At 44.9% G+C, this 24917-nt stretch overlaps 1 protein-coding gene across 12 annotated transcripts in view; it reads right to left on the bottom strand.

Annotated features, from left to right (window-relative positions):
• The window catches only part of nebl (nebulette), an 88442-nt gene that overhangs the window by 39880 nt on the left and 23645 nt on the right, over positions 1-24917 (bottom strand). For 5 of the 12 annotated variants that reach the window (XM_040126961.1, XM_040126959.1, XM_040126960.1 and 2 more), the window contains exons 1-15: positions 17301-17998; positions 14157-14206; positions 14033-14053; positions 9558-9862; positions 7922-7993; positions 5455-5556; positions 5073-5183; positions 4568-4678; positions 4144-4254; positions 3678-3788; positions 2966-3079; positions 2348-2455; positions 2047-2157; positions 1298-1408; positions 965-1075 (exon numbers count right to left, since the gene is read on the bottom strand). In XM_040126961.1, coding sequence (XP_039982895.1) covers positions 965-1075; positions 1298-1408; positions 2047-2157; positions 2348-2455; positions 2966-3079; positions 3678-3788; positions 4144-4254; positions 4568-4678; positions 5073-5183; positions 5455-5556; positions 7922-7993; positions 9558-9862; positions 14033-14053; positions 14157-14206; positions 17301-17311 — 1560 coding nt within the window. In that variant the 5' untranslated portion in view covers positions 17312-17998. Of the gene's footprint in view, positions 1-964; positions 1076-1297; positions 1409-2046; positions 2158-2347; positions 2456-2965; positions 3080-3677; positions 3789-4143; positions 4255-4567; positions 4679-5072; positions 5184-5454; positions 5557-7921; positions 7994-9557; positions 9863-11053; positions 11465-14032; positions 14054-14156; positions 14207-17300; positions 17999-18182; positions 18291-22325; positions 22411-24917 lie in introns of those variants that run through there. The other 7 variants (XM_040126957.1, XM_040126964.1, XM_040126962.1 and 4 more) reach the window with 3 other exon arrangements.

Genomic DNA, 24917 nt, shown 5'->3' with positions numbered 1-24917 from the left:
GTGTTATGGAAAAAACCAGTGGAGCCTAGAATTATTTGTTATTATATCACGTTTTTAACAATAATTCCCGATCATATGATTAATTCGACGAACGCAACGTGGACCCAGAAGAGCAACAGAAAATGGACCATTTAAGTCCTTTCAAGGGCCTTTTTGAGGAAACTGAAATAAAACTAAAAAACCATCAAATTTAGTTTAGTTAAGACTTTTCGAGACCTGCAGATACTGCTGTCGTTATTTAGAAAAAAAAAAAAAAAAAAGGATATTCCGGTTTGATTAAAACGTTTGTACCCATTAATACTGTAAATGCTTTAATTGATCATAAACAGATATTTCAATTTACATAATGTGCAATTCAAGGGAAGATCTTCAATCAGTGCTTAAGGGCCCTTACAAATGAATTTAAGAGAATAAAGGTAAAATACCTTAATTTAGACTAAGGTGTCACACTCAGTGACTGTTCATAAGGTTGAAGCAGCTCAAACTGAGGCCTGGGAGCAGCTCTGCACATTATTAAGTGTCATTCACTCTCACAGTACAACAGTATACATCCAGTTCAACCGGGGCCTTGCTGCTTCACTGCTGCTGCACCGTTACAGGGACTGAGCGAAACTGATGGAAAATCCGGATTTCCCCCTTATCTTGAACTGTCATGAGCAGATGTCTTAAACATCTTTGGCACACGCACGACTGTCTCAATGCGCCGATAGTTTTATACGTCGGTATCTCGTCTGAAAAGGAGCACTGGCTACTGTTATGTGCGGGAATCGAGGACTCGCAGTGAAAGTCAAACAAAAATATCGGAAGTCGGAATTGTCGAAGGTTTTAAGTGTAAAAAAGAGAGAAAGAAAACACCAATGCAACGTTCAACTTTTTGTTGACCTTTATCCGGTTCAACTGTTTGTTGAACCGGATAAAAACAAAACGTGACCCCGTATGAGTGAGGTGGTGTCCGGTGCCGTACCTCGCTCTGCAGCTCCGACAGCTGCTTGGCCAGCTGTGTCTCTGTGGTCTCTGGGAGCTGATGGTACAAACTGCTTTGAATCTTCTGCTTCAGACCTTCTTTATACTTCACCTGCATGAGACGGGAATGGATCCACGCACTGGAAATTAATGCCGCTGTTTTCTTATAGCAGCAACAAAAAAAAAGAGAGGCTGTGACCTTTGAGCTAATCTCAGTTACTGGTTCAACAGCGTAACCCAAGGAAAGATTGTCTAAATCAGCAAATGGAAAAGACAAAGATGATTGTAAATATGTTTCTTTGCTTTAAAACGAAACAGTAACTAGATGGATGACCTCGCTCTGCAGGTTCGACACCTCCTTAGCGTGCTGGGTGTCCATGGTCTCAGGCAGCAGAGAGTACAGGTTGACGCTCATCTCCTTCTTGCCGTCCTCTTTGTACTTCACCTGCAGTAATCAGAACAAAACGCTGCAATCAAAGCCCCGATCCTCCTGTCTTGCTTTCCACTCTCACGCCGGTGGTGCGCAAGCCTGCGACACAACAAGAAACAACAGGAGCGGTGCAGAAACAAAAGGATACTTTTCCCCATAATGATCACAAAGCTCGTTTAAGCATCGTGCACTAAATCTGAGCTTGACAGCCGTACAGTGAGTCGCTGCAAAATGGCAGCTGTACAGAATTCAGAGCAGACGTATCGGGCACATTTCCAGGTCCACGTTTTTATTCCGGGGCTCTACTGGACTAAGTTTCAGAGAGGAAGCAGAGGTAGAATCATGAACGAGGCATTCGGAGCTTGTGACTTTCCATTTGCAACATAGGCAGCCGACATCAAAACAGTATATAAATGACCAAAAAAAAAGATATCTCCCCTTCAAATAATATGTTCATCTTATCAAAATCATCTCTTCATGACTCCTGGAACAAAAAAGTCAAGAGATTGTAACGGCTCTTCTGTCTCCCTGCTGCTCTGTGGCTTAATCAAACCAACCAACCTGTAACTCGTCATGATGGTTTTACCTTTAAAGTCTAGTGTCCAGATCTGAATGAATTCTCCTAACACCATCAGATATTATCGTCGCTGTACCTCACTGAAGAGCTCGGAGACGTCCTTGGCGTGAGCCGTCTCTAAAGTCTCCGGAAGAAGAGAGTACAAACAGGAGTTCACGCCCTTCTTTCCCGCTTCCTTGTACCGCATCTAAAGATAAAAACACACTTCAACACACTGAGGGTTTTTCAACATCTTAAAACTTGCAGCACACGGAGAGCCTCGGAGGATGGGTAAATATTAAAGAGGAGAATATTTCTTATTTTCTTCGTGACCAGAGACATCAAAAAAGCCTCACAAAAGCCTTTTTTTTATTTTTACGACTGTAGGACTCTCTCACCCCGCTCTGCAGCTCGGCCACAGTTTTGGCGAATTGGGTCTCGGCGGTCTCTGGGAGCTGGGAGTAGAAGCTCTGAGAGAGGCCCTTCCTTCCCTCCTTGTACTTACTCTGAGAGAGAAGACACGAAACAATCTGTCAGCGCTTTACGGTGCGGAGGTGCTGTGCATTATGTGTCGCAGCGCTTCGTCTGGACAGAGCTCTCACTATCAGAGTTCTGTCGTACTGTCTGAAATTGTCCTCGTGTCATTTTGGCAATGCCCGACCATGTGAGTTTATCCGAAAAAAAAAAAAGAAAAAAGGGACAGCTTTAATGTGTGTTAGGTTCATGCCGTTCCCGCAAGCACGATGATCACAGGTTTAAACTGCCGAGGTAATTGGATAATCGACTGCAAGCCGTGTTTAGAGACATCACTCAGAGGACGTCGCTTCTGGCTTCAGATATCGTCATCATTTTAGACATTTTATACCCTCAATTTTGAATTACTTATCAAAAACAGTAGTCTCTGACCATACTGAATGAACCGATTACGATATTAGCACTGGATACAGAGACATCAACCTCCTGGTAAAGTGTGTGTGTGTGTGTGTGTGTGTGTGTGTGAGCAACGCGTGTTGTACCTCACTATGCATCTCAGTCATCTCTCTGGCAAACTGGATCTCTGCGGTGTCGGGGAGCTGCGAGTACAGAGAGGAGGGAGCTCCTTTGACCAGCATCTTGGGGCGGTAATTCACCTGAGAGACAGAGAGCATGCACCTGAGTCAGTCCCTGCACCAGTCTTGTTGGTGCTTAGCATTTGATGTTTGACACGATTAAAGGAGAGCTTTGGCTTGTTACATGTCTGCCTTAATACAATATTCGCCATGTATACATTGAACGAGTTCTGGGTTGATGTAATATGAAGCAATAACTTTTGGAGCGTAAAAACCCCGGAGTCCAAGACCCCACAGCCCCCGGTCGGGTTAAAAATGCATTCTGAAGTTCAGCTGCGGCCGACGGAGTATGACGCCTCAGCGGTCACAGTCGGACGAAAATCGATCGGTTATCTTTGCTCCCGCAGTTTTGTGTAGGTGACTTTCAGGACGCATCGATCTGCTGCAGCTCAGCAAAAAAAAAAAAAAAACACTGTTTATCGGAAGCACAAAGAGGGAAATTTTGGTCAGACTGCAGGAAGGACGGGGTGTAGTCGCCCTACGGAGGAGTCACTTCACGGCCTGAGTGGAGAGGAGGAATGACGACAGCGACCGAGAACTCTCTCAGCTTACATACGGCGTGTAGGGTTGTAGTAAGACAGACCTGCGCGTGTGTGTGTGTGTGTGTGTGTGTGTGTACCTCGCTCTGCAGCTGTGACACCTCCAGAGCGTGCTGAATCTCTGGAGTGTCTGGAAGTTGGGAGTAGAGGGAGATGGAGGCCTTCCTCTTCCCGTCTTCTTTGTACTTTTTCTGGAACAGAACAGCTCCAATCAGGATAGATCAGTCCAAGACACAGGAAACTCACCTTTAGCCGCGCGAGCACAAGTACTGACATTCTGAAATGTGGCGTCGCAGTACTGCTGGTACACAACTTTATCGTACTGTGTGTGTTAGGGGCACTTGTGTAGCCTTAAACTTTCAATAAGATCTCTTGTCTTTGCTTTATGTATTTAATTCATTAGCGGTGGGATGCCTCTCAGCCAAACCTGCGGCTTAATCAAACCTGCAGCTGCTGCCTAAAACAAACCCAGAGTGAGGCGGACTGATGAAATGTGTTGAAGCGCGGCTGCCTTTACGACTCAGAGTGCGCGTCGCGTTCGAGTACCTCGCTCTGAAACTCGCGGACGGTCTTTGCCAGCTGCATCTCGGCGGTCTCGGGAAGCTGAGAGTACAAACTGCTGCTCATCTCCTTCTTTCCTTCCTCCTTGTACTTGTTCTGAGGAGCAGGGAGAGAGTTTCACCGTGACGAGTGGGAAATAACGTTTCAGTAAGTTAACAGTGGAGCCGTTTCCTTTATGCTAAATCAATAATAACACATTCATCTTTGTATTTATTCTTCCATCCACCCATCAATCCTTTCGTCTCTCCATCCACGATCCGTCCATTCCATCCCCATCTATCATTCTAGCCCATCCATCTATTCACCCATTTACCTACTATCCATCCATCTGGCATTCATCCATCCACAACTCCATCAATCCATCACTCATCCATCATCACAACGTGTTCATCCATCCATCCAGCCTGACCTCACTCTGCATCTCAGTCAGCTCCTTGACAAACTGAGTCTCTGCGGTTTCCGGCAGTAGAGAATAAAGAGAGGAGGAAATCTCCATCTTCACATTTCCTTTGTATTTAATCTGAAAAACAGATAAAACTTTGTCAGTGCCATGATCTTGCTTTATGATCACTATTACTAGCAACTCTAAAACCAATAAAACCAATAAAAATCGTGTAATTATTATAGCTACAGCATTTAGAGGATAATAACACGTCCTCTCAAACTAAACCTTAGAAACAGCACTTACACTACCTGTAGACGCTGACTAATGAGATCCTCAGCTGTGTTTGCTCTTAAAGGAAAAAGTCTGGGCTCTAACTTTCACTGTTTAAACCATGTTCATGTGAGGACACCTCAGAACTCATTTCATCTAGAGCACGCTGCACGCCTCGTGGGGCAAATGTGCCCGTGACCTACTGCCGTTTCACAGGTACACGAAGCAACCAAAGCTCGCCGTGCTGACGTTGAATTACCTCGCTCTGCAGCTCTGAAGCTTCTCTGGCGTGTTGTGTCTCCGGGGTGTCCGGCAGGATGGAGTACAGGGAAACCGAAGCCTCCTTCTTCCCCTCCTCTTTGTACTTCGACTGAAACGGTTACACATTAGAGCAAAATGATCAGCTCAGTGGATCGACGTTAGAGACAGACAGAGAGACCAGTGGCTCTGCGAGGACCGATGTTAGACCTTGAGAGTGAGGTCTTCTATTAGACAGTTTTCTTCTCTTCTTCACACGGCTGTCTGAGGATTAAGACTCGGTTTTAGGGTTAAGGTTAGAATTAGTTTAGGTTAATGCATTATGTCATCGAGGGTCCTCAGAAGTATAAAAGAACAACCATGTACTGCGTGTGTGCTCAGACCTCAGATATCACCGCGCTGATGTTCTTGACGTGGATGAGTTCAGCTCCAGGAATGAACAGACTCTGGCCTTTCATCTTCTCAAAGTCCTCCTTATACTTCACCTGCAGAGGGGAGGAGGCATGAGTGTGTGTGTGTGACTACATTTTGCATGCAAGCTGAACTTCTGCTGCACCTCAGCTCCATCCCCCCGGAGGCACGTAAGTTGTTTTGCAGAGTTTCAAGCCCACAGAGCAACAATAATTAACTCCTGCTTTTTATCTCTGAAACATTTAAAACATGTCCACATCTCAGGTATGGTACACAGAGCATTCACGCATTAAAAATGGAGAAGTAAAAGGTTGGGTGGAAACTAACAACCAGAACGTTCTTCAAACTGCACTGAAAATGGGTTCGGATGTCTCTGCTTATATGCACACGTTTAAGAGAGACATGTTTTACTGAGCACACCAGTCACATTTCACCAGTCGCATTTAATTTTCATTTTAGGAGTTTCAAGGAAAACATAATGCTTTCTATCATTTTTTCCCCCATCAATATTAAGTCGAAACGTGAACCCTCAGCAGCGTTGTTCATATCCCAGGAATTAGCCCGTCAGCTAGCCTAGTTTGATCGCAGGCTGGTGACAATAACTGCAAAAGTGGACCCTTTTAAAATAACCCCCGGTGACGCAGTGACTTCTCCTCGTGAAGTCCCTCCAATCAGGCCAGGTGCAACAAAGGGTGTCAATACCAATTAAATCTTCTGTATTGATCAGGCTCGAGTTAGTTTGAGTTGATCTTTGCAGCAGCACTTAAAAACTAAAGCTATGCTTGAAGAACAAAAAAACAAAAAAAAGAAAATTGTGTAAATATACATTCCATCTTCCTCCCTAACAAACCTGATAATAACTATGAACAATAATGGCGTTCTCATATTACTGTAATGTTGTATGAAAATATTATATTCTAATGTTTTCAGTTTGTTCTGACATGTTAGCAAATCCCTCATAATGAACATAACAATGACTCTGCCTTGTGTCACGTCATTTGTGATAAAAGATGAATGCTAGCGCGACATGTACTTTTCATGCAGTGCAGTATTCAACAGGACAACCAAGTACCACGGTGCTGATGGACTGAACTTCATGCTAAACATATGCCAGAGCCTGGTTGTTTGGCTCAGTCCGGTTGGACGTTTGGTGTAACGGCAGCACCGGCAGGACCCAGGGAGAAAAATGGAATTGATCCACAGATCGCAAGCTGTCGCACCCAATCTGTGAGAGGAAACCAGTGTGGGCAAAAATATGAAAGGAGTTCAATGGTCCCAAATACTGGTTCACTGGCTTCTGACCAGCAAACGTTACAATCAGAGACCTACAGCATCAACACAAATAAAAGCAGAAGTTTCACGATATTTTAAAAATGTATGTCAAAACTGTTTTAGAAACTTAATACGGAGTGATTTCTTCTCCAGTGTCTGTTTTATTCTAAAGCTGGTTCCCTCCCTTCAGGCTGCCATGAGAACAAGTTCTATGCGGTTAGCGTCTCCATGGTAACAGCAGCATCGCCGATTGGTCGACCCGGCTTTAGGATTGTGTTGAGTGCAGAGCTTCACCAGAAAATGTTGGGAATGTCATGACACTATTGATAGCACAGACCCATCTCATACAGTGGAGTGCAACCGAGATTCTGGAGCGTTTCATCTCCCAGGGGGACTGCTTCCCGCACGTGACGGTTCACGGCGACGTCTGAGGGCAGGTTATAGAGGCACACAGGGAGGCAGCAGAGCGTCAGTGGAGATGATTCCATAAGGCGGGCCTGACTTGCCTCCCCCTGTAGCTGATGAGTCATTCTGCCGTTGCAAACAGCCGAGCTGCCAAGTTTGACTCACACCGGGGGGGGGGGATCAATACCTCACCCTCCCACGTCCCACAGCAACATTCACCCTCATTCACCGTTCTACTGTGAAGTCGTTGCCTCAGACTGCTTTTTCGCAGAAGTCAAAAGGCAGATTTTCCTTTGAGTAGACTCTCCCCTGTGTGTTGAACAAAGGTCTTCGGAGGGACGGTTACCGACGGCAACGCCGCGTTCGGTTCGCATCGGAAGAGGGGGGGTGTCTCGCTGTCTTACAGGTGGTGAAGAGTTCACATCCGGAAACAGTTCTATTCATGAGTTGACATTTGAGGTTTTAGGCGAAATATCTCAACAGCTATTGAGATGTACTGTCATGAAATGCGGTTCAGACATTTATCTCCCCCTCGGGATGAACTGTAATAATCCTCCGACTCTATATCTAGCACCAGATTACACATTTCAGGTTGTCCAATACTTTGGCTAATAACGTTCCCGTCTGCCTCGGCTGAACTTTCGGCGTCTTGGCATTTATCCCCGAGGCACCGCCGTGCTGAAGCACAGCCTCACGGAGCTGCCGGCATGGGGCAAAATGACAATTAAAACAATGAACTGAACTAACACTGAATGAACTTACGTCGCTGGCGAGCAAGCTGCACCTCCGGTTAAATGCTGGGTCTGGTAGCGGAGGCTTTCCGTCAAAGGAGCCCTGAAAACGCACACGCGTACATGACAATTAGAGTTTGACCAGCTTGGGCTTTCGAGGCAAACACATATGTATATACTCAAACTATTTAGACATCAGCTATGACCACTGTTTTATGCTGTTATTCTACTCTACTCTGTAATGGCCTTCAAACCAGTTTAGGGTCCTAAACTCTCTACTGCACCCCAGAATAAGATTGGTCATTAAAGGAAAATATGGGCAAACTGAATTATCCATTTGACCCCACTAACAATACGGAAACAGAGGAACCTGTGAATCAACCGGGGGGAAACTTTCCTAATTCATGGACCGCTAATCCCTCGCCTCTCTTAACAGGCTGGATTCAGCCCTAAAAATCCCACTATCAAAGGCTAATAATGGCACATTTTCATTTGTAGTTTCACTAATCCTCTCTAAGCTGTTATAAAAACCTGCAGTGCCAGGCGATGCCCCACGCCAAGGTCAATACAAAGACTCGCAGTCAGAGCTGGGGGGTGGGGGGGGTTTGCTCTGAAGAGGAACTAAATCTGTCTCTCAGCAGACTTCATCAAAGAACGGCAAAATCCTCAAAGACGTTTAGCGGTACACAGGACTTAGTTACAGTCTGAGAACTTTGTGCGTTGGTGTGGTTCAAAAGATAAAATGACTTAATACAGAAAATAACGTAACTAAAAGACCTAGGGTCAGTATGTATTGGGCGATGTTCACTTTAAATAAACTGAAGTTAAATGAGTTAAATCCAAATGAATCTTACAGAAAATAATCTGCTATTTTGATTATTTTTCAAGCAAAAGTGCCAAACGTTTGACGGTTCAACGTTCTCGAATGTGAGAATTTGCTGCTTCTCTCTGTCTTACATGACAGTAAATTGACTGATTGTTGGCTGAACAAAACAAGATATTTAAGGATGTAACCTTGTGCTCTAGGATGTAGGACTGTTATCTGATGTTTTATATCGCAAATGATTTTCTGATTAATCAAGTAAGTAATCAGCATGTTCTATGCTTCCTGATTTAATGACTGAACGAACGCTGGAGACAGACGACATCAGCTCCCTGTGAACACCAGACGTGACGGAAATTCCAGCTTGGGAAAAAAGACCAAGTAAGTGGATGTTGTGCCGAGAATTTTTCTTCAGAGAATCATTTCTGCAGTGGATTATTAGCTAAAACCATGAAGTCACTCTCAGTCAGCCGCAACCGTATGAAAACATTTCTTTTCTATTCAACTTTAGGGCTGAAAAATAAAAATTGTTAAAACTTGTTCGAAATTTTTTCATCACTTGAGTTTCCAAAAAATATCATATGAGCATGAACTCTAGTCTAATCTAAAAGATAACAACTTAATTACCTGGTTCCTTACATAAAAACAAGTGGGAAGGACTATATCCCACACCGAACGCATTTACCAAGATCTGCAGGTCTGCGTATTTGCTGATTTGGTGATTTGACTTCACGATTTTCCTTGTCAAAGTCTCCTGTTATCTGATTAGTTTGGGTGGAGCTAAATATTTAATTTTGGGTTGTTTGAGTTGAGTTGTACAAGTTCCACACTCCAAAGTTCTCACCTCTGATTCCCAAGACCCCAAAAACTTTTTTCCTTTACACTCCTCTTCCTCTTCTCCTTCCTCCATATCCGCTTCATTTTCCTCCTTCTCTTCCTCTGACATTTTGTCCGTTTCAACCTCCTCTTTTTCCTCTACGTCCGTGCTTCCTCTAGTCGCGTCAACATCCGTGGTCAGTGTCATTACCGTTGATACCACCGTCTCATGGAAAGACTCCTCTTTCTCTCCCTTCACTGTCATAACATTTGCAATCTCTCGAACCAACACCGGAGCAGCAGGCACCTCCTCTTCCTCCATGTCAATCGCCTCTGAGGGCAAAAGAAAGTTAATGCATAAGCTTCAGTTTACTCGTGTCGCTATTTCTCAAATTTACATAACACTTAAAAAACGCAAGCAAAAGACAAACTCGACGGGAAGAGCAATAAAAACAGGGTGAGAAAGAACATGAAACCAAGACCGGGATCATAACAGGGAAAACAACAACAGAGGTCATCGCATAAAAGTCTATAAAAATCTAAATAAGTTTGAAGGAGTAATTTAAGAATACAATGATGGCACTGGAATGTTATAACGGTGGAAAACTTTCTCATCTCTTGTCGCGATGATTGTGAGTTAAACAGTGGAAATATGCTGAAGTACGTGAATGAAGTCGCTGGGTTTTTCCATCCTGGGCCAAGGTCGCTCTGAATGTGACCATAGCGTCCCCGGACATCAAAGGTGGCAAAGGGACTGTTACTAATTTTAAGTCGCTTCGGACAAAGCGTGTGTAAAATCAATATGAACAGATGTGGTGTTACGGATTGAGCCAAACCCTTAGATCGAGGGGCCGATGTTGTAGCTAGCCAGCATATCTCCTATTTAGAGCTCGGTGGGCCCACGCCATGTAAGTACTTATGTCAGTACGTAGTCATAGCCGCAGGGAGGTAAATGCTGTTATGAGTCAGTCCATGTGTTGTGGTTACTGCCATATTAGAAAAAATAAATCTCTTGTTGGTGTATAAGGGCGTCTCTAGGATTCTCCACCACAGAGTTGGTCCGGACTGCCAAGGAGCATTCCCAGCGACAAGACAAGCTAAATTAGCTTAAAACCAGCGGCCTCCCAATCCCGATTTGGCTCGATTTTCTGTCGGCCGTAACTCACTGATCAACTTTCCTGCTCAAAATCTGATCAGAATCCTCCGTGTCATGATCAACTCAATGTTGACGACACGCCTTTAGCCTGCTAATGGCTTCCACAAAGTCATGGTCACCGTGTGATCTTCTACACGTCAAGGTCACCTTTTCAGCTGCATCAGTCGCCACAGTAAATTTTTTCAGTGTTTGTCATGCCTCTCAGCTTCTCGAAGGTCACGGTCGCCCTATCAGTAGTCACCTCTGAATGTTGTAGACTTTTCGGCTTTTACAAACCTTCCCCCGAATCTTCTTCCAAGGCCCAGGAGCTGCGTTAGTTTCCTTTGGAGTCCAGTTCTCGCAGTCAGTTTCCTCAGTGTTGCACTCACCTTGTTCTATCTGTGGTCTCCCCTTAATAGATTTTCCTTTCGGCTTCCGCAGCGTCTTGGTCACCCTTGCAGCTTTCCAAACGTCACAGGCTCCCTGTACAATTTCTCACGCAATACTTCTGTATGTTGTGGCTAGCTTTTTTTCCTCCTCTGGGGATCACTCTTGGTTTTCTCAGTATATTCTCAGGCTTTCCTTTCAAGTTCTTCAAGACTCCTTCAACGCTGTGGTCATCCTTTCTGCCAGAGCTTCATTAATGTTGTGTGCTCTCTCTCTCTCTCTCTCTCGCAACTTCTTCGTCAACCTTTTAGTCTCTTTTTCTATCTTTAATTTAGAATGTAAACCTATTAGCGACTGAACTGCCTCATGCAATCTCTGTCTGTGTCCTGTGATGGTCGACTGTCTTCTGGGTGTTGGTTCGTTGGGTACTTCTTATCATTTTTAACTTCCACATTTAGCTCTCTACTCAGGAACTTATCGCCACCGTGCCCTTCATCTCAAACACAGTGCCAGTGTTTGGTACAGTGTGTGTGTGTGTGTGTGTCTGCATGTGTGTGTGTGCGTGTGTGTGTGTGTGTGTGTGTGTGTGCGTGCGTGCCTCAGGTGTGTGTTGTTGTTGTTGTGTTGGGGGGGTCCAGTCTGTATGTATACCCACTGTGTTCGTTGTCTGTGTCTGTGTGTGTGTGTTTGTAGTTTGAGTTTTTGGTTGAGTGTTGAGTTCAGGGAGAGTGCTGAAAGGATGCTATGTATCAAGGAACACACACAACACACACACACACACACACACACACAAGCACGCACACACACACACACCACACACACACACCACTAACACTTAGGGTACTTTAAACCAAAGTTAGTCTGCAGATGTACCATGCTGCTATTGACTGACTCCTAACCTACAAAACAAATTACACCACAGCAACCAGCAGAAATAAGGCAGCACATACATGACACATACATTAATAAAGACCAATTTACAAAAGCAAAGCAAGTTGCTACACATACAGATCCAGCGCAGCACGCAACAACATTGTCATTCATCTAGATCTCGTGTCTTTGTCATCTGATCATCCTAGGTCGTCTCTTTTTCTTCTCTGGTTTCTCTTCTTTCACTCAGCTAGCTCTGGTTTTCAAGAGCCAGCCAGCAGCTAAATGCTCTTCTCTACCAGCTGGTGTTGACCTGTGTCTGTCTGTTTGCCCCAGCTGGTCTGTGACTGTATGGCTTCTGCTTTTTTTACAGCTGTTTCTCTCTGACAACACAGCTGTTTCTGAAGCTGAAAAGCCATAATGCGAGTGAAAAAAAAAAACAAAGCAGTAAATCTTGTGGAAAAAAAAAAAAAAAAAAAAGAGCTGACAAGAGCTAAAGTGCTTGAGTAACGACCCCCTTAAGTAGTCATGGTCATCCATTAATATAAAAAGAAAATTATAGATATTTAGAATATAAATGTTGATGTTGAAGCTGAAGAAGTTTTTTTCTTGAACTGAAAAAAAAAGAAATAGAAACTCTCGCTGCTCTGCTGAAAAAAAAAAAAAAAAAAAAAAAAAAATCTCATCTTGAAAGTCAATAAAAACACTAAAACTAACTAAAGATAAGATAAAAAAAAAAAAAGGTGTGTGTGTGTGTGTGTGTGTTTGTTCTACATGCTTGTGTATTTAGGTGGAAGAAATGGCCTGTCATTTGGACAGGGTGACTTTGTTTTAACAGTGTGAAACACTGAATGACTGCTGACATACAGTTCACATGTTCAAGATAATTACACAGTGATGCAACAAGCTGCAGGGCCAGAGAAAAAATGAAATATCTGCGGGGCAGCGTGACAGAAAAGCACAGAAAACAAGAACAATTTGCATGTGTTGTTGCTTTTTTTTCTTCTTTGACGTCGTCTTTTAGAAAATTAGAAAAGTTTGCTATTTTTCTGCACAATTTTTCAAATTCAAACTGAAAGTGAGGTGCAAGTTCAGACTGTAACGTTGTCGGTTTTATGTTTTCATTGAACTCTCTGTGGGACGCTACAGTCTGATCAGTGGTTTTCAGACCATCTTCATTCCGCTCAGTGACAACTTTAGTTCAACGCTTTATAAAACTCAAATGCGATTTTAATGTCGAAAAAAGGGCACGAACAGAACTTCCCACGCCTTTAAAGTGGCAATAGACAAGTTTTCTGCTTGAACTCATCATTATGAAGTAAATGTTGATTGTACAATGTAACGGCTGTAGAACAATGACACCATCGGCATTTAGATCGGTTCCCTATAAGTCTCTCTACGGACGGGTACGAAATATCCCGGGAAAATCAAGGCTCGATTTACGGCACAAAGGAAGTGAGTCTGCCATTGCGCCACCAAAACAGGAAGGGGATAGCGTCTTTGTTTTCCCCGGTAGCTATCGGTATTTTTCCCCAGGTAACAGAAATGAAAGATGGTGGATCAACCGGACGAACTGCGGGAACTCTGCCCGGCGAAAGAAAGACTGCCCCGTTGTCGGAGGAGGCAAAGAAGACGAAGAGGGAGAGCGACAGAAAACGAGGAGAAACAAGAGTGAACCTTGGACGGGCGTTCATTCGAAGGAGAGAGCTCTGGGACTTGAGAGGGTTCAAAACCAACTTTCAGTTGGCATTAAGAGTTGTCTGTTTCCACTTTGAAGTTGCGTCCAATAACTACATTTCTGCTTTAAAACATATGCTTGTTTCTTTATTCTTTGAAGATGTGAAGCTGTTGTTTTTGGAGACTCATTTAAATACAAAAGGAATTCTCAAAATTTGTAGGCAGCACGGGGGGATAACCATGTTGTCCAACAACAGAACCCACAAAACTGTTTTATAGTTTCCAGCCTAAAATGTAGCTGCTGTGGTTATTCATTTATTGTTATTTATATATTCGTTGAAGAGAAAAAGAAATGAGGGTGAATTGAGGGGGAAAATTAAAGAGAGAAAAAAAAAGAGAAGTTTTCTCTTTATCTTCTGTGTGTGATTGGTCACCTCTTATTCCACACTCCATGACTGTAAAGACAATTAATTTGCCAGCGTGAGGCTCAGAGGCAGCAGGTAGTCTGGCAGTGGGAGCAGGGTGTCAGATGGACGCGGAGGTAAACAGGACGCCCACCTGATCCAGACTGCTCCGGTCGGTCTTCTAACTGGCTTTTTATAGAGCAGCTGAATGAAAGAAGACAAAATTACAAACAGCAATGGGTTCATTTATTGAAATAAATAGTAAAACAAGTCAAATTAAAATTGAAACTAACACAAATTAGTCTCTTAATGTCTTAATAAGTCCTTTTCCATTTGTTCCATTCATACACTTTCACACTGTTCAGGGATGCTGCACTTTCTGTCTGCTCTAAGGTCAAATAAAAAATAAAAAAAGTCATGCTTTCAAAATAAAGTCGGGGTAGGGAGGAAATCTGATTATCGATCCGCTGCATGTGTCTGCAGATCTACAGTAAGCAGGTGTTTGCTCTCTGATCAGCTGCATAACTTGGTTTCTCTGAGTAACATACTGATTGTGTTTTCTGTTGTTGCATCGTCATGGCTGAAAATTGTGCTTCAAACATTAGCATCGCTCTCTTTTTATCTGGTCTACTTTGCCTAATCTTCACGGATCCTCAGATGAGCTGGAAACACGAACGGGAAATGCAGACCTTCAGTTTCTACTTCCGTTAGTGCATTTGGTTCTATTTGGTCAAAGCGAGTATCTATGCTTTTGCTCAAAAACACAGAAGTCAAGTGTAAGAACGAGCTCTCGTTAACTGCTGACGTCTTCAAGGCCTTTTCTCTTTATTATGACTCCGACTTTTCCACCACAGACAACTCTTTTGTGATATTTTATCCTCCCTTTGGTTTTCCTACGTACAGGAATCTGCTTAGAAATACACCGATAAAGCACAGAAACAAAGACCAATCCTCACTTTTTCGGGGGAACAACTAATTAATCAGGTCCTCACACAAATCATCAGTTCAGTGGCCTGAATAACAGCTGAGTCCTGCGAGCTGAGTCCTGGCTGCGCCTCCAGTCTGCGGTCATCAATGTCTCATCCAGAATCACAGTAAACCGGGCTCTGCGGGGAATAACCGCTTTGGTTAAAAATCTGTTTCGATAGAGAGAGAGAGAGAGAGAAAAAAAGGAAGCTCCTTCGCTGACCAGGAGCTCTCTCTTTCTCTCTCCCTCAGATCTTGTTAACGAATCCTGGAACACAAAGCTTTTTCCTGGGAGAGATCCCTCTGATCGCGTCCTAACGTGAACCAGCTCTACTGCAGGTCACAGCCCGGCAGAAGCGACACACTTCTCTTCAGGCTTTTGGACTTAGAAATTCCACTCAGAACTTTTACTGAAATGCCCTACTCCTCCACAGACGAGTATCATATCCAGATAATACACTTGCTTGAGATCAGAAACCACTTGATACCAGGGCCGTGAAACTGGCGATCACTCGGTGATCAGGTAAACAGTCTCTAACTTACAAATCGATCTTTTAGAGACTCCTTCAGAAGTTAATGACATTTTAATGTAACATGATTGTAACATTTTTCCTTTTTGTGCTCATAAAATGTTGGAGGGTCAAAGGGTTTCGATTTTTATTCACATTTTTTTTCCCTGATATTTTGCTCCTGTCCGGTTCCACTCTTCGGAGTATTATAGGTTTATCTGTGGCCATTGATCACTTGGCCGAGGGAGCGGAATGACAACCTGCACAGCACGCGTCCATCTCGCCCACGCACGAGGCCGTTTTTTTACTGTCTCTGGCTGAGGGAGGTGACGTCCCCATCCTTAATCTCACCGTCAGAGCTCCAACCGTCCTCGGGACCGACACAGCCCTCACTGAGCGCACACCAGACCCGTTTAAATCACTGATAAAAATCAGAGATGCCAGAGGTGGTTCAAAGGTTTTCAATAGCAGGGTACTGCACTTATAATGTTACTTCCACTAAAATAACAACTACAACAATAACTGTTAGTTGAACACGTAGCTGACAGAAACACTGTCCAGAAAATGTTTTCATATTTTATGGAGAGCAGGTAGCCTAGATTATAACGTACTTAATATCATTTAGTTGTTCAGAAACTTCGGTGTCTGGAGGTTTACTTCTTTATTTGTGCGCTGGGATCCCCATTAGTGGTTGCCTTGGCAACAACTGCTCTTCCTGGGATCCACGGGTGGCTCCAAGTGGTCTGGCACCACTGCCGGACTAGAGAAGAATCACCACGCCACTCCGAGGCAGGGTGAAAAGCCTGCCTGTCCTGGAGCCGGGCGAGACGCACTCAGCGCCTCCGAAATGTGGGAAACAGAGCACACGGCCACTGCTCTTTGGCATCCATGGAGCTGCGCTCGGCGGCTCAGCAGCCTGACGCGGGGAGCTGAAAAAGTTTCACCTTCGTGCCAATGTCCTCTGACGCGCATTTCATTTGGAGTCCCGTGTTAAAGGAAAAGGGGCTGGGAACAAGGGACGGCTCGGGGGGTGCAGGAACACAGGACCACATCCTGCAAAAGCCAGAAGCTTGGTCTGCACACAAGTTAAAAACAAACAGGCACGGTGGAGAACTGTTTTGTTGCATACAAGAATAGTGGCGACTTGAGAAACAGCTGCCCAGTCGGAGGCACTGGATGCATGTGACCAACACCCAACATGCTCAAAAGCTCCTCCTATCTGATTTCTCTTTGGCATTAAATTCAGCTCTGAGCAAACCGGAATCCCTCTGTCTGTTCTCCCTCTCAGTCCTCCTCTTCCAGCTCCCTCACGTCTTCCTCCTACCACCTCTCCCCCCTCCTCTTCCTTCATCACCAGGCCGGCCTTGAAAAAAGGGCGGAGTAATACAATTAAAACGTGTGGGCCGTCGAATGTCACAGCGGCGATGCGTGTGAGCATGAATCAAAACGGGGCGAATTGGCGGGGAGAGAATCTGTGGCGTATCAACACGGCGGAATAATGCGATCACGCGGTCAGGTAAACGGAGGAGAGGAGGAGAGGAGGAGGGGGGAATAAAGACAGGCAGAAAAAGAAAAAAAAAGAACAGAGAAACAGAGAAGACAGGAGGAATAACATGCCCAAAAGAAAGAAAAACAAAGGAAAAAGACAGAACAGAGGGAACAGGTTTCAAGTGGTTTATTGTATTAATGTGTCACGTGTATCTCAGACGCTCAATCTACCACAAAAGCTAATAATAAAAAAGGAATGATAATAATAACAATTGATTAAAAAAGCAGAATGAGACAACAACTACAGGAAGGACAGAGGAAGATAAACACGCTACCTTGGCCTCATCTGCTGAGGGTCACCGGGTCATCAGGACACACATGGATAGAGCATCTGTGTGCAGGCACAAACACACACACACGCACACACTCACTCTCATACTCACACACACGCGCGCGCGCGCACACTCGATCTCACGCTCTCAGACACACACACACCACAGGCACAAATCAAAACCACAAATCATAACGTTAATTAAATGCTGATCTTCTTGTTGTATGTCAGAAACAGCCACGACTACACTGCTTCCCTATCGTCAAAACACTGGTTTCTGATTGGCTAGAAGGTCACCTCATTCCCTCGGACGTGTTCTGATACGGTAAAGAACGACTCTGCTTCACCTCAGCGTCTTCCTCACCTCCACCTTCTTCATTATCTACTTGACAGCGGACGCCTCCGTTACTTTATCCTTTAAATCTTCTTCGTCATCTTGCCTGTCTACAAACCTCTGAACGGCCAGTGCTTCCCCGTATGCTGCACTCTAGACCACGTCAGATCGAGGATCAAGCCAGATTTTCTGTTGCCTTTCAAAACATGAGGACTGCCTCCTCCGTAATTAGATAACTTCAGCCTGACGTGAATTAAATTCAACAAATAAAAACTCACGGTCACTTACCGCAGTGGTTGTGGAGGAAGCTCCTCTTGAAGCGGCTGATCTCGGCAACAATGGAGGGCTTGATGATGATGATGATGGTGTGTGTGTGTGTGTGTGTGTGTGTGTGTGTGTGTGAGTGTGAGTGAGAGACAGAAAGAGAGACTGTGCTCACTGACCAAGGTGCACCCCCCTCACACATTTCACTTAAATGCTTCACACCACATACACGCACTCGCACATACAAACACCAGGACAAACAGGAACAAGATCTGTGTGTGCACATACGTTACTGATCTGCTCCTGAGTCCTCCTGAGTCTTTGCATCTCTGGAGTGTCGGACACGATGCTGAAGCCTCGACCTTTACTCTCCTCGAAATCCTTCTTGTACTTCACCTGCAGCAGAGCAAGAGAAACGGAAACGCCGGATATTAAAGGAACATTCCCTGAAAATTCGTGTTTGCGTTTGTGGTGACATTTCCCAAAACATTCAAAATCTCAGGGTGAAAAGTTGACATCGTCTCATGTTTGTCAAACTGTTCTAGAAGAACCAAATGGACGATTTTCAAGCCTAAGTGTCCTGATGTGTTTCAAATCTCACACTGTAACAGGTTGGTCATCCATCCAAACTCGAGAACTGCGATCATTTTGGTGACAAGGCGATTACATGCCGAGATGATAAATGAGGATTCTGAACTACCACCCAGCCCTAGCCTTACATTTCGCAGGCGGTTTCCCGCTTCTGTGTACGGCTTTATCGCGGATGCTGCGACGTCACACGCAGACATCTGCAGCGGCAGCGGAGTCTAAATCTCCACTGATCTACCACATCGGCAGTTAGCTTCCAGGTGGGGTCCCGGCACCTCAGAGAACAAACGTGGGAGCACCGTTCTCCAGCTGCCGTTTTGTACCGGCATTTACTTCATACAGGGGAAAAGGAAGGGATCAGTTCCTACATACACGGAAGGAGAGAAGAGACCTGAGTGCAACTGCGGCGACAAGACAAAAAGAGGTTACAGGTCGAAAACCCGAACCTGGCTCATGGGCTAACGATTGGGATAACTCAGTTTAAAGCTAGAAAAACAAAGCTAGAATTCACGTTGCAGTGATGATACATAAGGTGGATTTTACCTTTGAATGTGCCCACACGGCAGAAATAATTACAGCACTCAGCACTCAGACAGACCGCAGCTGCAATCAGCCGCACAGTGTGAAAGGAACTTTGCTAAAGGCTCCGTCCTACAGGTTGAACAGCCACATGCAGGACATGAAAAGGAAGGAGGCTTCTATTTCCGACTTAAACATGATCTTAGACTTTTGTTCACTAGTCAGCGCCCCACAGAGGCATTTCAAGCCCCGAGTGCACTCATAAGAGTTTCCCTGAGCGATCATTGGTTTTATTTGGTCATTATAAGTACGACTGGGTATTTAACCTCAGCACTTTCTGAGCACCGACTTGAAATGTGTCCGCAGGAGTCAGGGGTTGGCAGCGAACACTTAGTCACGTCCTCATTTTTCATCCATTTTCCCCTCTTTCACTTTGGCAGCTGCTCTGCGTTGCCACAGAATTATGGATTATACAAAATGATGCATTCGACAAGTTTTGGTAAATGGAAAAACTTGCTTATATCTCTCAACGTGAGCGTCAAAAAAGTACTTTGATGTCAGTATTCTGGAACCAGTACTGAAACCCAGGTATCGTACTGGCATCTGTATCAAAAAGTTAAAAGTAATGCAAAACCCCTCAATTATAATCAACCTTATTAAATCCAAACATCTTCACCACCATCCACCATAAACTACTCTGATCCAGATCCAGCTTCCAGGTGATCCCGACCACAGATCTGCAAAATGAGACAGGAACTCCAAAAAAAAACTGCTGCGTCACTGCCAAGCAGCAGGCAGGGTGGACGGTTTGCAGCCCGGAGCAGCCGGGCAGTCACCTCTAACTCCGGCCCTGCCTGCGCTTCGGTTCGACCTTCAGAGGAAGCGCTGCACCTCATTTAGCCATAATGTCACCCTGCTGGTGTCTATCGGCCATCAGCAACAGCCCGTTAGCCCTCAGAGCGGCGTTACGTAAGGCTGTGAGCCGCAGAAGTATGACTCAGGCCGCTAGGGTTTATGTGTGTGTGTGTGTGTGTGTGTGTGTGTGTGTGTGTGTGTGTGTGTGTGTGTGTTCTGGTATTCGGCTCTCATCGTGATTGTCCCCGTTCTCGCTACAAAGCAGATTAAATCCCCATTCATCAGCTGGGGGCTCCCTGGTGACAAGCTGACAAGCAAACCCCCCCAACACACACACACACACACACACACAGACACACAGACACGAACTGGAAAGTTGCTGATGCTGCATACACACTTACACCTACAGAGGGTGGGAATAACAAAAATTCAAGCACGCAGACTGACATCCTGTTTAGTTTGAACCAGAGAGCGAACCAGAGTCGCTCTAGTGGAGGAGGAGGGATCTGATGGACGTCAGGTGACGCTCCAACAGAACCAGCTCGTACAACGTCGGAAATCAGAAGTGTTTGTGGTTGTTCCACGCTGGAACGTGGGCCCGTCAAACCTGTAAAAGATTTGACTTTAGAATTTCAAGGACTTGAACCGGTAGGACGAGAGGACAGGGTTTCAAAAGGAAGAAAGAAAGAAAGAAAGAAAGAAAGAAGCTCGATGGAGAATCCGAGGCAGACGGAGTCGGGGACAGAACGGATGAACGTGTAAATCTCTGGTCTGTAAATAACAAACCGCTAATAAATGGATCTTTACGAGGGCAGAGCAGGACACACAAACCTACACACACTTCAGATGACAACCAGCACGTTCCCTACCGCAGACTGCTGAGTGGACATCTGTCCTTTTGTGCTGTAGTCTGCTGGGCTGACACACACACACACACACACACACACACACACACACACACACACACACACACACACACACACACACACAGCATGAGGACATATGGCAGAGAAGTGTAGCTGGATGATTCTCTCATACGTGTCCTTTGCATCAGTTTGTGTGTCAGTATATCAGCACAGTGACTCATCTCGCCCGCAGGAAGCAGAACTGTCAGAGCAGCTTCTCCTGACACACCTGAGCATTTGTTTTTACCTACATGTGGTGCCAGAGGGGCGGGAATATGGGCCAGAGAGCTGCTGCACACCACATGTCGGTCGGTCAGATACTGTGGACTTTACGGCAACTAAACTTACATTCAACCTGAAATAGAATAATGGAAACTACATTAAAGTGCCAAGTCTCAGCTTTAATTTGAGCAGTTTTACATCAATGTAGAAAGAACTGTGTGGGAGATGAAGCCCCTTTAAACACTTAGTGCCCAAAGTCTAGGGGTACAAAAGTAATTGGACAGATACAAATTCAAAGTCAAACAAATTCATCCTATTTCATTTTTGGTGGAAACTCCTTTGCAGTCAGTGACTGTCTGCAGTCTCTGACCCACAGACACCAGCAGACTCTTTGATGATCTCCCAGAGCTTCACTGCAGCCTCCTCCAGCTCTTGCTTGTTGTGGGGTCTCTCTGCCTCTAGTCCGGTCTCCACCAAGTGGGCCGCCGCTCAGTCGGACTGAGACCGGGGGACTGACTCGGCCAGTCGAGGATATTTCCACTTCTCCACCCTGAAAAGCTCCGTGGTTTTCTCAGTTTAGGAACTGAGAATAATGATCAGTTTCTTTATCCAGCGGTTGAAGTGGATCTGGGTAAGGGCAGAAATCCTTTTAAGAAATTTTAACGGAATTTTCCAGAAAATGGGCAAAAGAAAATGTGAATGAAAGCTCACTTTCATCCACTTCTGTTAAATGAATATTAGGAGTTGGGCACATGGAGATAAACAGCTGAAGAGAGGAGGACACAGCGAGATGAGATCCAGTCAAATGCAGAAAACGTCCTTTTTTCCTGTATTCATTTGAGGAACGTTGCAGCCTCCTCATCGCTCCACACAGATCTGATGTTTTCGTCTGCCGCTGTTTTCATTCACATCGACGGTTTAATTTAATGTCATGATTAACACAAAGTTTGTTTCCAGTGCAGTCAGTTGCGTCGTGCTATTATCGATACGACGGCTTTTCCACCTCATCTCAAACCTTTTTTGCAATATTCTCGTTTTTTGTTTTGTTTTTGTTTTCTTCACATTTTCAGCGTTTCCACTGGTCAAACCTGCTCGGTTTGACTCCAGAGAAAAAGAAAACCTAAACCAACCTGACAGAGGAGATCGTGTGGACGGGCAAAGACTGGCTGACATCTTCTGTGAGCAGGTCAGAGACGATGGCTGCTGTCACAGGTGTTCCACCAGACACCTGAGGCCTGCATTGAGTGTGTGTGTGTGTGTGTGTGTGTGTGTGTGTGTGTGTGTGTGTGTGTGTGTGTGTGTGTGTGTGTGTGTGTGTGTGTGTGTGTGTGTGTCTGCTTACCTGGCTCTGTAGCTCGCTCTGCTGTCTCAGTCTCAGGTTCTCTGGAGTGTCGGCCACGATGGTGAATGACGTCTTGGGGTAATGTCTGAAAAAAGAAAGAGCAGGGTTGCATTCATAAACGACTCGAGTCAGTTTTGAAATATTAACGGCAACACCGAGACAGCAAGGACACAGAAAGGAGACAGAAAGGAGACAGCAAGGCAGGGAGAAAGGCAGAGGGAAATAGGGAGAGAAACAAATCACTGAAACCTACAAGACCAAGACTAGATGCTCCACGTGTAACAACTGTTTCCACCAACACACAACAGGGATTTTTCAGTCCTGACAGTCGGAAAGTGGCACCTATTGAAACACCGACTGGATACAGGTAGACTCTGATCAGCGCCGGCTGAAATCCCTCTCTTCCCTAAACAGAAACAGACGTCCATCACAAACAGTTTGCATTGCCGATTTACGAGGCAACGTCTGCGGAGGAAGGAAAGAAACGGGAGGTAAATGCAAATTCCCATGTAATGGAGGACGGAGAGATGAGGACGACGGGCACCTCGAAGCTCTGCCAGAGAGAGAGAGAACTTCATCGGACTGAGGTGGACTTCATAAACTGGATTTATAAACTGGACTGCTAAATAGGTCTAACCGGAGCCGACCGGGTCCAGTTTGGTTAGAAAAACACAACGATAATAGCAACCAGCGATTGTAATGTGCGCCAGGATCCAGCAACCGTCCAAAACTAAGCACTTGAGATGATCCAAGGACCAAAGCAGACGGTCAACAAACTCAAGGTCGAGACGGTAGACCACGGGTGTTACAATAGAAAAGAAATGCAGGCCTGTACAGTACAAATTTAGCTGACGAAGTAGAGACCGCACACGTACCATTGTTCGTTCGTTAGCTCGTCAGAGTTATTAATAGATGAACTACTGGCATAACATTTTTCTCACTCTGCAGTGAGTCATTCTTTAAAATAAATGTTCCATCCACTTTAACAACAAAGGCCGCAGCCTGAAAAACGTCTGAGTTAACGACCCACCGGGACGATGACATAGGCAGAAACAATGATCCATTGAGAGGTCTAAAAACTGAAAAAAGCAACACCCTGCCACAACTCTCATTATCTCACTTGACCTTTTGGTCTCGCGTTAATGCCCTTACAACGCACATTTGGTTCTCTGTACGTACGGTAAAAACGGCCTCAGTGGGTCTGGATTCCAAAGCTTTTGTCTGCAGCAGCAGCCAGCATGAAGGACAATGGAGCTTCTCTGGATCTGAGAGAATACAGTATGAGGTGGGTGGATGGGAGATGGAGGTGGGAAACACTCCCACGCTCCACCTCCAGGAACCTTTAGAGAGATTCCTTTTTTCCTAACCAGTGTCTATTTCAGGAAGAGAAACCCTTGGAGGAACTGTGAGCCAAAGATCTTAGGCCACTTTACTCTGGAGCTTTTCCTCAGAGTCCGAATTCGTCCCCTGAAACCTCGACCCTCCCCCTTCTGCTTGTGTGTCCTAAAACTCTCCCTCGGTCCCTCCAGATGTAGATTCCTCAACCGCTGCACTGAGGGGCTTAAGCAAACTCCCCGGACACCGCTGCCCATCAGGTTTATCCCTGAAGGTCATTCCCTCGGTCCCTCCGACCACCGCTCCCCGTAGCCAATGCTCTCCTGCTGTCCAGAAGATGTCCCCATGAATATTTTCAGACTTTCATTTACCGTTGCCCTTAGTCCTCAAGTGGCAGCGCCATTGTGACGAGCATATCAAAAAAAAAAAAAAAAAAAAATGAATGGTGGGGTTGCGAGATGATTCACAGGACAGGAAGTAAAACGTTCTGCTGCTAAAACTGCAAACAAATTTGATCGTTGATTAACTGTTTGTCAATCATCAATATCAACCATTTCCCGGTTCCAGCTTTTAACTAGATTTGCTGCTTTGATGTGTTAATTTAAATTTTCACTGTTTCACAGTTTTTTAGATTAAATGGGGAAACTAATAAATAGATTAATCACTAATATTCGATACTTAAATTTTTTGTTGAGCCTTACATTTGGCTTCTTTTAACTTCCATAAGTCACCTCATGTAAAAAACAAATGTATGCTGTGTTTTTTCTAATGTCCCTAGAGGACACTGTTGCATGATTTAAACCAATTTTTCGTAACACTGGCAAATTCACTGTGTGGGTTTACCACTGTAATCAGCTCAGTATTGCCTGTGCTTTTGTATTTGAGGAGCTCATTTACCTTAATTTGTGTGCACACTGATACGTAATTGTGCTGGCGTCCTCGGATCGGGTGGGTTTTTTTTGCCTTTATATGTGTGGTGCTGTTGATGACGACCGAATGGACAGTGTGTGTGGGTTTTTTTTGTTTTTTGATTCTGCAAACCGGTCACTAAGACTTTGCAGTGTCCAAGCACCTTTTTGAACATAAAGAGAGTAAAATGACGGTTTCGTGTATGTGCAGTTGTACCTGCCGGTAACGTCTGTGATCTCTGAGCAGGTTAGAAACAATGGAGGAGCATTTGAGAACATAGGAAAAGACAGCGTGCGGTCACTGAGCTGTTTTTGTGCGAGTTGGCTGATTCATAGAGCCTTGGAAGTC

The sequence above is a fragment of the Xiphias gladius genome, chromosome 5, assembly GCF_016859285.1.
Source record: "Xiphias gladius isolate SHS-SW01 ecotype Sanya breed wild chromosome 5, ASM1685928v1, whole genome shotgun sequence".
NCBI lineage: Eukaryota > Metazoa > Chordata > Actinopteri > Istiophoriformes > Xiphiidae > Xiphias > Xiphias gladius.
This window is presented reverse-complemented; position numbering and strand designations above follow the sequence as displayed.